The 13,422-nt window shown below is 44.0% G+C and overlaps 1 protein-coding gene across 3 annotated transcripts in view; it reads right to left on the bottom strand.

Moving 5' to 3' along the window:
* The window catches only part of MSRA (methionine sulfoxide reductase A), a 411,741-nt gene that overhangs the window by 239,832 nt on the left and 158,487 nt on the right, over positions 1-13,422 (bottom strand). For all 3 annotated transcript variants that reach the window (XM_080676194.1, XM_080676195.1, XM_080676196.1), the window contains exon 2: positions 2,293-2,361. In XM_080676194.1, coding sequence (XP_080532320.1) covers positions 2,293-2,361 — 69 coding nt within the window. The remainder of the gene's footprint in view (positions 1-2,292; positions 2,362-13,422) is intronic.

Raw genomic sequence — 13,422 nt, forward strand, 5'->3', positions numbered from 1 at the left:
TGTACAAACGCCTAGCCAGGATGAGTTCTCTGTCTCATAACTCTTCAATGGTAAATCACCACTGATTGCTAACTCTGATTCCAGCTCTGGGATTAAGGAAATATTTTATCCTGAGTAGGCTAATATAGATATGGGTTGTCTGAGGCTAATTTCCAGCTCAAAGAAACTTCAATGCTAAAAGCAGTGATACAACAAAAGCCCTTGCAAGAAACTGCCATCTAGAGCAGGGCAAGGGAATGCCAGAGAAGGCAGTGAATTTGGGGGCTGCAGGTTTTAGGATGGAAGGGATCACAGAACCTGTCTGAAGGCTGACGGGAAGGAACCAGAACAAAGCTGAAAATCCAGAGAACAGAGATGGAGATCCCTGAGAGGGTGCTAAGGGGTGGGTCCCAGGACACTGTTAGAAAGAAGAGGGGAGAAGGAGAAGGAGAGGGCAGACAGGAAGTGGATACAAGGAAGAACAGTGAAGGAGGAAAGGGAGAAAGTGCCAGATGTAGAGACATTTTGAAGGAAGTTTAGGTGACATCAGAGAGCAGGTGAGAAACCGTGAATTAAAAATAACCTCCCGTCCAGCCATCATAGCTCAGTGGTTGAGTGTTGACCAGGAGGTCACAGTTCAATTCCCAGGCAGGGCACATGCCCGGGTTGTGGGCTCAATCCCTGGTGTGAGTCATGCAGGTGGCAGCCAATCAATGATTCTCTCTCATCATTGATGTTTCTATCTCTCTCCCTTCCCTTCTCTCTGAAACAAATAAAAATATATTTTTAAAAGTAAGTAAAATTTTAAAAAAGGACTTCCCCACCAAAAGGTTTGGAATCTAACAGGAAGTGCTGCTCCACCATATAATTGCACTCTTTTGCAGAAGGGTGGACAAAAGTAGGTTTACAGTTGTTTATATGGAAAAAGACATTTAGGTTATGATTACCGTATTACAATAGCTTTATTAACTCAAAAGAATGATGCAATGCATAGTGCACTTAGGCACAATCTCGTAAGTGCTCAAATTGCTGGCCTTTGTTATGTCACATCCTTGCAGTCTACTTGCTGCACTCAAGCACTTTGGCACAGAGCTCTTTATTGTCATCAGTTTCTTAACATGCTTCTCTTATTCAGCAAATCACATCATCCACAGTATGTGGTTTCTGTGAAAAGACTTTATCTTTGACAACACCCAAAAGAAGTCCGCTGGGGTGAGAGGTCTGGAGACTGTGGTGGCCATGCCACTGGCCCTCGTCCACCTGTTGGGTATTTATAACTGTAAATCTACTTTTGCCCACCCCTGTATACACTCAGAGATCACATTTTATTCTGCTTAAAACATTTTAATTGACTAGTGGCCTGGTGCACAAAATTCATGCATGGTAGGCTGAGGGGGGGGGGGTTCCCTCAGCCTGGCCTGCACCCTCTCCAATCTGGGACCTGTCAGGAGATGTCCAACTGTCCGACATCCCTCTCGCAATCCGGGACCGCTGGCTCCTAACCGCTCACCTGCCTGCCTGCCTGATCGCCCCTAACCACTCTGCCTGCCAGCCTGCTCGCCCCCAACTGCCCCCCCTTGCCGGCCTGATTGCCCCCAACTGCCCCCCCCATGGTCTGCTTGCCCTCAACTCCTCCCCCCCCCGCCAGCCTGCTTGCCCCCAACTACCTACCCCCCCGCCGGCCTGATCACCCACAACTGCCCTCCCCTCCTGGCGTAATCGCCCCTAACGGCCTCTGCCTCAGCCCTGCCACCATGGCTTTGTCCAAAAGAACGTCCAGAAGGTCTCCCAGTCTAATTAGCATATTACCCTTTTATTAGTATAGATTAGTATAGATAGAAGATAGATGTTTTCTCCTAAGGAGTATGCTCAATTCATAATGGAGAAGACAGAGGTCATTCAACTAGACCGAGTTTTGTGAAATAAGTCAAAACTACTTGAATTCCACCCAGAATTCAACAAAGTTATATATCAATGTGGAAAAAAAAAAAAATCCCTCCCCACAAAGAAAAACATAAGCCCTAAATGACCAGGTTAATTCACAGTGTGGACTTAAGAAGTAGCAAATACACAGTTTGATATTTGGTCTGCAAGGTGAGGGGGAAAAAGCATATTAAAATATATAGAATAAGCTTTTCTGATCCCAGTAATACTAAAAACTCAGTAGTTTGGGGGAGGGGGATTGGCTCCGATGATTTGTAAATATCTAGAAGAGCCCAGATTTTGAAGCCCTGAGGACACTTGCTAAAACTCAGAAATTTGGCACTAGTCTTTGCACACGATTTGGGTTTTCTTTCAGAGTTGATATCTTACCAAATACAGCCATCTGTGTTCCCTCTGGGAAAGGTTCAACTGTTCTGTTGCCATTGACATGATGTTTGGCTATAAAAAAAAAAAGAGAGAAAGAAAGAAATGCAAGTTAAGTGTAAAGTTCTACACACATGCTAACACATGTCATTAAATGTGTCAAAGAGCCTGCTTCTCATTTTTATTTAGAAATAACACCAAAGCTTATCCTCTTATGAGAGTTTCAAGTATTGTGGTTTTGATCTTTTACAGGAAAGCCTAGAGATGGGCTATGCGAACATGTCACTTTGCAAATGAGTGTGCTAAGGCCTGGCCTTAGGCAGGACTGTGCAGTAGGTGGAGGCAGTGCCAGCCCAGCCTGAGAGCTCCTGCCTCCTAGCCAGAGGGTCCCCACTGTGCCAGGCCATCCCTGGAGAACAATGGAAGCTCCAGCTTCCAGGGGGACTGGGTGGCTTCCACTGAAGACCCAATCAGTAAAGTGAGTCATAAAGACAACAGGGTCACATTAAGACCAACTTTTCAATAACATATCATTTCACTACAGTTCAAGCTCTGTTCCCAGGAGCCAAAGATACTCACCTTCTTAGAGCCCAGACAGATACTCTAGTGCTTGCTACTACTCTTCATGCACCCTGGTCTCCTCCACCAACCATCCTTCCCATCCCAGTGTATATCAAGGATTTAGGAATGAAAAGTGACCATGTGACCTGGCTGGCATGGCTCAGTGGTTGAGCTATAACCTATGAACCAGGAGGTCACGGTTCGATTCCCGGTCAGGACGTGTGCCCAGGTTGCGGGCTCAATCCCCAGTGTGGGTCATGCAAGAGGCGGCCGATTAGTGATTCTTTCTCATCATTGGTGTTTATCTGTCTTTCTCTCTCCCTCTCCCTTCCTCTCTGAAATCAATAAAAAAAAATATTTTTAATAAAAGAAAAGTGACCATGTGATTGTTTTCCCACATTAATTTGTTCCCATCACACCAAACAGCAACCAGATCGGGAATATGTGAATATGGTCCATCTATGAGTATTTTAATATCCTCAACAACTTTTGAATATGGGCATTTATATTAAAAATGCATAAGCATGGCTAGAATGCCTTCACATTGCCTCACGTAGTGCATATATTTTGATGTAATGGGTCACATTAGATTTATTGAACTCTGGCAAAGTACTCAGCACTAAAGCTAGGCTCTGAGAGGTCTAGGGGGAGAGTATGACATTTTTTCCTGCCCTTCAGGAGGGTAAACAATTCAAAAGCAAATTTTACCAGAAAGCTTACACTTATGTGCTAAGTCCTGGAATGAGGACTAAAGGTACTGTTAAGAGTTCACAGCACAGGGACAGTCAGTTGGAAAATCAGAGCCAATGACCTGAAGGAATCACAAATTGTGTAGAGTCTTAAAGGAGAGGCAGGACTTGGAAAGGCAGAGGGTGCAGAAGCAATTTTAGTGAGAGCCGAGAGTAGATGCAACCAAGGCATCATCCTGGGCCAGAACAGAGTCTAGGGCATGCTAGAGGTGATATGCTGAGAAGCAATGGTAATGAAAGACAGATTGACAGGCATAGACAGGGTCATGGAAGGTCTTGAGAACCCCATCCAAACCGATGAGGGCCCTAAGCACCCTTTGCAATACCACTGCAGTCTTTTAGAACCTGAAGGCTTCTGAAGTTCAGTCCAGTTTAGATTATCCCTTTGGGATACTACTAGTTCAGGGGCTTCCTAAGTATTTGTGGCACTATCCTAAGAAGAGAAAACCTGAGAGGGGAGTCGGAGCCAGGCTAGATGAACAAGAGAGCAAGCCCTACAGTAATCTCTAGGCACTAACTGGCACAATTAGTAAATGCAAGGTGAAAGGTCAGGTGGCATGGGACTTTATCACACACTCACTCATATGGTTAGGACCACTGACTGAATCCAAAGGAATGTGATGACACCCCATGTGGAGGTCACAACTCTGTTCTACGGTGAGAACTCCACAGCCTTGCCCGTGGTTCTAAACATCTTCCTTTATACACATCAAGAGCTGTACACCTATTCAAATGCTCTGACCCACTAATCCCACTCAAAAGAATTCAACCTAAGAAAAATGCCACCTACAAAAAAAACATGATATGTATAACAATATTTATTGAAGTATTACTAGTTTTAATGATGAAATCTTAAAATCAACAAATATCCAAAATAGAGAAATTGCTTAGAAATTTATAATCCATGATTTATCAAAAGCATGAAATACTATGCTACATATTTTAAATACAGCACTTGAGAGATATATAGGAATGAGGAAAAATATTTAGGATAATGGTAAGTGAAAACAATCCTATTACACACTGGATGTAGATTATAATGACAACTAATTAAAATGTGAATGCTTATGGGAAAAAACTGCCAGAGAAACATGCAAAAATGAAAATAACTAGGGAAATCATGCAAAATGTTTACCTTTATTAATTTCCTTGGTCATTGTTAGATTCTTATTTTCTAAATGAAAATATGTTTGCTTGGATTTTTTTTTTAAATCAACAAATTTAAAAATCAACAAATTATAGATTTTAAAAAATTTTCCCCAATACTTGGTTTCCCAGGATAGTTCATCAGGCCTTATTTACAACCCAGTACATATTTACAATAAAAAGTGTAGCTGTTTGACATCTCCTCTGGGTCAGCTCAAAAGCACCTCCAACACAAGCTGACCATCCACTCCAAACTTCAACTTCTTCCAGCATCCCAACCTCTGGGCATAGGACGACTATCCTCCTACCCGTTCTCTCTCCCTTACCACCCACATCTAATCTATCATCAAATCTAGCTAACTCTGCCTTCCAAACATCTTTAGAATCCTTCTACTTCTTCACTCCACCACCAAAACCACTCCAGCCCCAACTGGTGTGGCCTCTTGGCTTGGACTCCTCCAAGTGTCCCTACACACCCTCTCTAATTTGTTCTTCCCAGTGTAGTCACATTGCCTTTGAAAAGAAAGTATAACTCTGGTTATATGACACAAACTCCCCAACCTCCTTCCCAGTGTGGCTTTCCACTGCACTGAGGCTAAGTCAAAATTCTGACACAGCTAAGTCAAAATTCTAACACAGGCCCCACGTGCTCTGCCCACCTCGTCCATGCTGCTCTCTTGGAACCAACGGCCTTTGTCTGCAACACTCACCAGGGCTGCACCTTATACTTGGTCACTATTTGGATGAGTATACTGTAAGCTCAGGGAGGGCAGGGCTCGTGTCTCTTTTGGCTCACCATATCTACAATACTAGCACAATATGGGACATAGCATAGTATTCAATACATTGTTAACCAACTAAGGAAGACATAAACAGTTCTAAAAGGACTCTCTTTAGCCATTATGAAAGATATATCATTTTACTCACTAAAAACATATCTCTCTTTATATGTACACTAGAGGCCCAGTGCACAGATTCGTGCACTGGTGAAGTCCCTCAGCCTGGCTTGCACCCTCTCACAATCCGGGAGCCCTCGAGGGATGCCGGACTGCCGGTTTAGGCCCAATCCTCACAGGGATGTAGCAATGCACAAAGCAGCAGGTGGCTGGGGAGGAGCCCGAGCCCAGGGCAGGTGCTGCTCCTGCTCATCCCGGCCCCACTGTGCCTGCCACTGCCACTCGGTAGCCCTGCCGTGGAGGCAGGAGAGGCTCATGTTCCCACAGCTGCGCTCGCCAGCTATGAGCCCGGCTTCTGGCTGAGCGGTGCTCCCACTATGGGAGCCCACTGACCACCAGGGGACAGCTCCTGCATTGAGCGTCTGCCCCCTGGTGGTCAGTGCACATCATAACTACTGATTGACACGTCATTCAGTTGCTTAGGCTTTTATATAGAGATGTGGCCCTCATACAAAAATGATCATTAAAAATGGCCACTCAGAAAGTGTCCCCAGCCATGTGGTCTGGACAAAGGGACTCCCCTGTTCCGCTCCTTAGATGTCCACCTCCCTCCCTTCCCATTCACCTGCTCTCAGCTGAGAAGGCAGAGTGCTGGTAGAGGTGGAAAGGCTAGAAATGCTAACTGGAGAGGAAGGTGAAAATTCAAAGGTCACTCTCTGTTTACTGCTAAGGTTACCCTAGAACTTGTTTTATCTTTTATTCTAGAGCCCGAGGCCCAAAAATAACAGTGTCTGTAAACTGGATTTCACATTTCCTTCTGAACTACAGCCCCTGGGGGGCAAAGACAGCCTTTGCCAACAGAAGACAGTACAGTTTCCGCTGCTAAGGACATGGGCTCTGAAATGAGGCTGGCTTGGAATCTCAGCTCTCCCGCTTCCTAGCTCAGTCACTTAGCCTCTTTGTGCCTCAGTTTCCTCATCTGTAAGTTTCCTCATTGGTAACAACCTTGTGGGTTGCTTTGAGAATTAAATGAGTTAACACACAATGCACTTAGAACAGTGCTTGGCACATAGTAAGCACAACTTAACTGTTAGACTAGTATTATCATCTTTGTGTGAACTTGATTTTTTATAAGATCTGAATCAGGGATAACAAATACATGGCACTAGTTACCTCTCCTCCACTTCCATGCCCATGATAGACATCACTAATCAACCACAGCATGCTTTCTCTAACCCCAAATGTGACCACAAAATCCTTTCTCCTCTTAGCACCCCATAGAATCTCTCTTGTGTGCTTAAATCATTTTGTTATTCCTGGTTTAAGTGAATAAAACAGAAAGATGGCACAAAGAAAGAAGCTATTTTCCTTCTCATTTCTACATAATACATTTCAATAAGAAGACAGCTTTAGGGACAAAAGAATGAGAGGAAATCTGAGTGCTCCTTTCTATTCTACGATGAGGGAATGGTGAGTCCTTAAAAACTGAACAGTTGCAGTTCTATTCCTGGAAACCAAGGCTGAACTTCTAAGGGCACTTTCCCATTAAAACTGTGCTAAGGCTAGTATTTGGGAGCCAAAGAACCAGAAGAGATCCTTTAAACACATTATATAGGTCAAATAAGATTTGGGGGTGGGGAGGACTAACCTGGGAACCTAACGAGCATTTATAAAACTTTTTTTCATAATTAGTTGGACATTTCACCAGAGAAACAATCACACTGACTAAACAGAAAAGTCACTCATTGATTGGGTACTAACTATTGATTACCAGCAGAGCATGAAATGGAGACAGGAGGGGCTTTCTGACAGGGACATCTGCTGCCTGGCCACAGCAGGGTAGATGCCTCCAATCTGGCTGGTCGGGCAGATGTCCCTGCCCCTGCTCTGTGGGGACACGTTCCAAGGCCACATGCTCCAGGAGGACAACCTCTGATGATGGCCAGACGTGTCCTCAGTCAAGGGTATATGAGGACAAGGAATAGATTTTCATTAATCTTGAAAGCCCGGTGCTTGAGGAGCAGCAAGGTTAATTAGAGCAAGATTGGGCCAAAGTCAACTATTGGAGAGATTTTGAAGGGGATCTGGGGGGCATGTTCAAAAGCTTTAGAAGATGATACTGACACTGTTTTTTGCTTTATTTGTGTATAACTAATGTACTTAAAACTTTATGACTGTTTTCTTGCTTGAAAAATACAATAAAACTGTTTAATAATGAACCTTTAATAATGCAAATTCTGACACAAATCAACCAGTGATTAGCTGTATTATGTATGCAAACTGAGCTAGCTAAAATTCCTGTATTCTATGTGAAGGGGGATTGGACAGGTAGAAGGCAGGGGAGGTGAAGGCTGGAGGGTGGGCTCTCAGACCCTCAGTATTCTCCTGCAGGTCCAATCTCCTCCCGATTGGGTGACCATGGCAACATTACCTAATTGGAGATTCTAAGAACAGCTACTGTTGTCCTGGGAGTCATGGTCAGCTTCTGGACCAGAATCATCCCTGCACTGGTATAGCCTCTTATCAGACTAATAAAGCCTCACAGCTGCAGGTCAATTAGCAGTGCGAGCCCCTCCCAGTCATGTTATTAACACCTTAAAAATCCAACCCACACTTATCATTGTTACTAGCAGTCATTCATGCTGCTATGAGGTTTATCAATGATTAGGTTCAGTTTGAGACTGAGGTAAAGGTGTGTTTATTTCACTAAAATGGCAATTAAAACCTCAAAAAAATAAGGTGTCACAGTCCCCACCACTGTTTCTTAGTGGCTCTTTCTCTAGGTCACTTACTCCTGGTGTCTCAAGATACAAATTAGACTGGAACTAAGTGGGGTTCATATTTGGCCCACGGCCCTAGCTTTTGAGCTGCCTCTCCCGTCTCCAGCAGATGTGCCTGAGTCACACTGATGGAGCATTCTGGGACCTGGCTGGCCAAGGTGCCCTCCACCTTGTTGTGAGGATGATGTGATGACTGTGAGAGCTGGAGTCCTGAGGATGCACCTGTCACCCAGTCACACAAATATGGGGCAGGTGCATTGGGAGAGAATAGGCAATGATGCTTCTAGTCACCTCTGCCCAGATGGACCTTGGTTCTATATTGTTTTTGTCCTTAAAGTTCCTATTATTGGGGGCTATGGTGTTTTAAGGTGAAATTCAACCCAGAATGGGTTTTGCCCCCATTGGTGTGCTCTGTATGTGAGGAGAGGGAGAGGGGGAAGTTACATGGTGGTGGTCCAGTTACTGGAAGGATGTTACTCAACTGAGGGCCAAATGAATCTGCACTCCAACCACCCTGTGTCCAAGGAAGCCTGAGTCCTTCTAGTTGAAGGACGAGGTGCACGACTAGAGGCAGATGAAATTTGTGGCTGGCAGAGGCTTACCGGAGTCCACAGTAAGGCTATAGTGAGAATGAGACAAGTAGTCCCCAACTGCTGTGGGCACCAGAGGCAAGCATTGCTCTCAAAGCTCAAGGAGAAAGAGAAGGTCAGCCCTCACTGTATGTAAGTGGGGGCTGCCCTAAAAACAAAAGATATGCTATGGACAAAATGGAAAAATTAGATGTCAAGATTGCAGCTCAAAAAAAGAAGTCATATATCCTTCAGGATTACATCCTTATGCTCTGACCACTGTCCTTCCTCCAGTGAATTCCATCCGCCATACCATTCTCCCTGCTCCTTTGCTCCAGGTGCAGCAATACTAAGATGCATCTCCTGGCCAGTAAAGGAGCAGATACCCCTGAAGGTAGCCCCTGCACCTCCCAGCATCCCTCTGCAGAAGAACCTGAAACTTCACAATGTGAAGTTCACAGTATGAAGTCATAGCAGGATAGGGCAGAACAAGGCCATATGTAAACCCCAGCCTAAAAGAGGCATAAGCTAATACTGATGGGTACGGTCTTTGGCTCATATCCACTGGCAATTACATTTTGGGTTGTGGGAGCAAAGATAAATTTCATAGACCCTACACATAAGGAGATCCATTTAATCAACAAACTTGTTAGAGGACACTAAGGGAAGATTTCCAGCTAAAAGAGTGAGGCAATGAAGATGAGAATGTATTTTAAAAGAATAAAGCATTGCCCTTGCCGGGTGGCTCAGGTGGTTGGAATGTCGTCCCATACACCAAAAGGTTACGGGTTTGAATCCCAGTCAGGGCACATTCCTAGGTTCCAGGGGTTCGATCCCAGGTCAGAGCGCTTATGGGAGGCAACTGATGGATGTTTCTCTCTGACATCCATGGTTCTCTCTCTCTCTCTCTCTCTCTCTCTCTCTCTCTCTCTCTCTCTCTCTCTCTCCCCTCCTTCCTTTCTCTCTCTCTCAAAAACAATAAAGGCATAGCCTTGGGTGAGGGTTAAAAAAAGAAATAAAGCATTAAGTAAGCATAGGCCTTTTTATTTTTCATGATGCACCTACTGTCTTTTCAAAGGTCTGCTCAGTGCACAGACCACAAGCACGACTGTGAACCTGCAACAGCAACGTCAAATGCACACACCTCATACACAAGCCCTTTACTGTTCCTAAGAGAAACTGGTAGAGCATGATCCTGCTGTGTTGCTGAGTTCCATGAGGCCACAAGATTGCCCTGGATAAGGAAGGAAAGTGACCACATGGGTGCCTACAATTAGAGTGCAGGAGGTAAGCCAGTGGCCCTAAAAACCAGCACTGAATTTAGTTCTGCATGCTCCCCAGGCAGGCTTCCACAACTCTGTAAAAGACAGCGATTCCACTGCCATAGAAAAAGTGGAGAACGACAGGGACACACATTACTCATAAAAAATTTAAATATATAAATAACAAATAACTATGTGAATACTCAACCACACAATGAGATGCTATTTTTAATTCATGAAAATGGCAAAACTTACAAAACCAATGCTGAATATGGATGAGGGAGTAGGGAGACGGGCTTCCTCAAACACTACTCATGGACATGGGAACAGCTGCAATCCAGTTGGAAAGCAACCTGCAAATATGCATCAGGAAAGTCAAGAGCATTTAAGTCCTTGACCTTGTAATTCCAAGTATAGGTATGTACCTTAGGGAATAATCAGGATTAAGGCAGAGCTACCCAAAGATGTTTACAGCATAATTGTTTACAACCATGAAAAACTGTAAACCACCTAAATGACCCAATAAAAGAGGGATAATGAAGGAATTGTGCCACAGTCTTAAGGTGGAATATTACATGGTAACTTTTTGGTACTGTAATTTTAAAAGTATGATCATAAAAAGGTTTTTTCATGCATTGGGAAACTGTAATAATACAGAGCTGAGTGGGGAAAAGCAAAAATAAAAATAAAAAAAGAGTATCCTACCCAATTAAGAACAAAGGCACAGAAAAATTACTAGAAGAAAACAGGGTCAAAATGTAATAATAGCTACCTATACATGCTAAGTGATAGGTGATTATTCTTCCTTCTTTACACTTTCAAGTACTTCCAAATTTTAAAGCAAATATTTCATTGATAACCAGTCAACTATAAAAAGGAAAAGAAAAAAATACAAAGCAAACTTGAAAAAGAAGTAATCTAGATCCTAACAGGTATATTTCCATCTTGTAAAAATCTAAATGTTTTCCTATGAGTCCCATTCCTGTTTGTTTGTTTGTTTGTTTGTTTAATAGAAAGAGCAAGAGAAAGCATAAAAGCTCCCATAAATGAAAATAACCAATGCGAGATTATTTCCTGCCTGATTACATAAGGACTCAGCACAGGGACCTTTTTCTTTCCAGGTTCGGGTCCCTTGAACTCTACTGCTTGCTCCTTAAAACCCTGCCCCCTGGGTGACAGCACTGGAGCTTTCAAGGACTTCCAGACTAACTCAAAGCAGCCACAGGCTGGCCTATGAAATCCCATCTGATGAGGGAATCTCAGACATTGTTCCAGACTTGGGTAGGTTTCATGAGCTTATGATGTCCTAGGTAGACAGGTGTGAGGGAAGGGGAATGTAGGTTGACAGAGGGACTCGGAAGGGGGAATGGTGCATATCTATCCCAGTAAGTCAAGACAAGGAACCCACATTTTGCCCAAATAACATCACAGTTCAGAAAATAGTTATGAAACACTGGTTACATGCCAGTCACTGGGCTTACTATTGGGTAAACAAAGATAGTAAGACAATGCCCTCTATTCATCCTTCAAGCAGCAATGGCCCTGCCCCACTCTTGGGGTCTGCTCATCAGGAACACATCCCCAAGTCTCCGTGTTAGCAGCGCTGCCTGCAGCTCTTCCACACCCTGCTACCCGACTGTTATCAGACTAGCATGAGTCCCCGATTCATATGGCATTAGCTCAGTAAAAGCATTCCATCATTGTTAATTTTGCTTTAGGAGAATTCCATACTCACCTTCGCAGTGCAATGGTATTATTTACCACATGTAAGAGCATGTCTGATAAGCATATATTAACTGATGGAATTTTTCACCTGACTTCTATGAAACCTTCCTGCCACCCTCTTAACACATGTACTTCTTTATGACTACCAAAATTAGATAATCTTGGAAATAAAAATTCCTTTTAAAATAAAATTCTTTTAAGGATTAAAATCTTCATGTCAGTCTGATAAATGTGACATCTCTGTGAATAACAGTATTGAAAACAGTTGTACTGAAAATGCGGCTGTAAATAAAAACGATATCCTTTCATTCTAAGGTACATATTTCGTATTGATCCTAACCCATACTTTAGACATTTTAGAGCAGGGGTGGGCAAACTTTTTGACTCGAGGGCCACAATGGGTTCTTAAACTGGACCAGAGGGCCAGAACAAAAGCATGGATGGAGTGTTTGTGTGAACTAATATAAATTCAAAGTAAAGGAGCGGAGGGGAGAGCAAGAGAACCGGATAGAACAGCCGGATCTGGCCCGCGGGCCGTAGTTTGCCCAAGGCTGTTTTAGAGGAATGTTAAACATAGCTATAAAGTTTCGCATAGAAATCATACTTTTTAGTGTTGCTTTTAAGAACACTGCCTTTCAGCCGAAACCGGTTTGGCTCAGTGGATAGAGCGTCGGCCTGCAGACTCAAGGGTCCCAGGTTCGATTCTGGTCAAGGGCATGTACTGTGGTTGCGGGCACATCCCCAGTGGGGGGTGTGCAGGAGGCAGCTGATCGATGTTTCTCTCTCATCGATGTTTCTAGCTCTCTATCCCTCTCCCTTCCTCTCTGTAAAATATCAATAAAATATATTTAAAAAAAGAACACTGCCTTTCAAAGACCTGTGGGGAGCCTGGCGCCAGGCTGGCATTGCTTAGTCTGTTACACGTGCATGCAGCAAAGTTATCTATGTTCTTGCCAGCATTTGCCGATGTCAGTTCGGCCACAGTAAAATCATCAGTGTTGTGCAGTATCCCAAGCCTGCGAATGTAATTAAGGCATGAAACCCACAGTAGTATTTTCTCATCCTATCAGTTTGTTATCACTTTGGAGCCTAACTGTATGCCTCTAATACCACTAAGCCCACTTTGTGCAAATGGTTCTATACACCACACAGAAAGGTGTGCAAAGCACATAGCATGCAGCAGCAGGTCTTCTTTCTTCTTCCTAGTGAACTTGTCAGCAGCCTTCAGCAGGATGTGCAGGGCACCTCAATGGATGCTTATGAGGCGCTGTCAGCTGTCAGTCAGGCGATGCGCAGGAATGGTCCAGTAACTCCCCCTTCCCTCCACCCTCAAGCCCTCTGACAGTGATAAATGATCGGGCCCTCTGCTCAGCTGAGCCTGACGGGTCCAGACCTCCCCTTGCAATCTGTTCCAGACCAGCACCAACTTCTCCACCTCACCCTCCCAA

Source organism: Plecotus auritus (assembly GCF_963455305.1).
Source record: "Plecotus auritus genome assembly, chromosome: 6".
NCBI lineage: Eukaryota > Metazoa > Chordata > Mammalia > Chiroptera > Vespertilionidae > Plecotus > Plecotus auritus.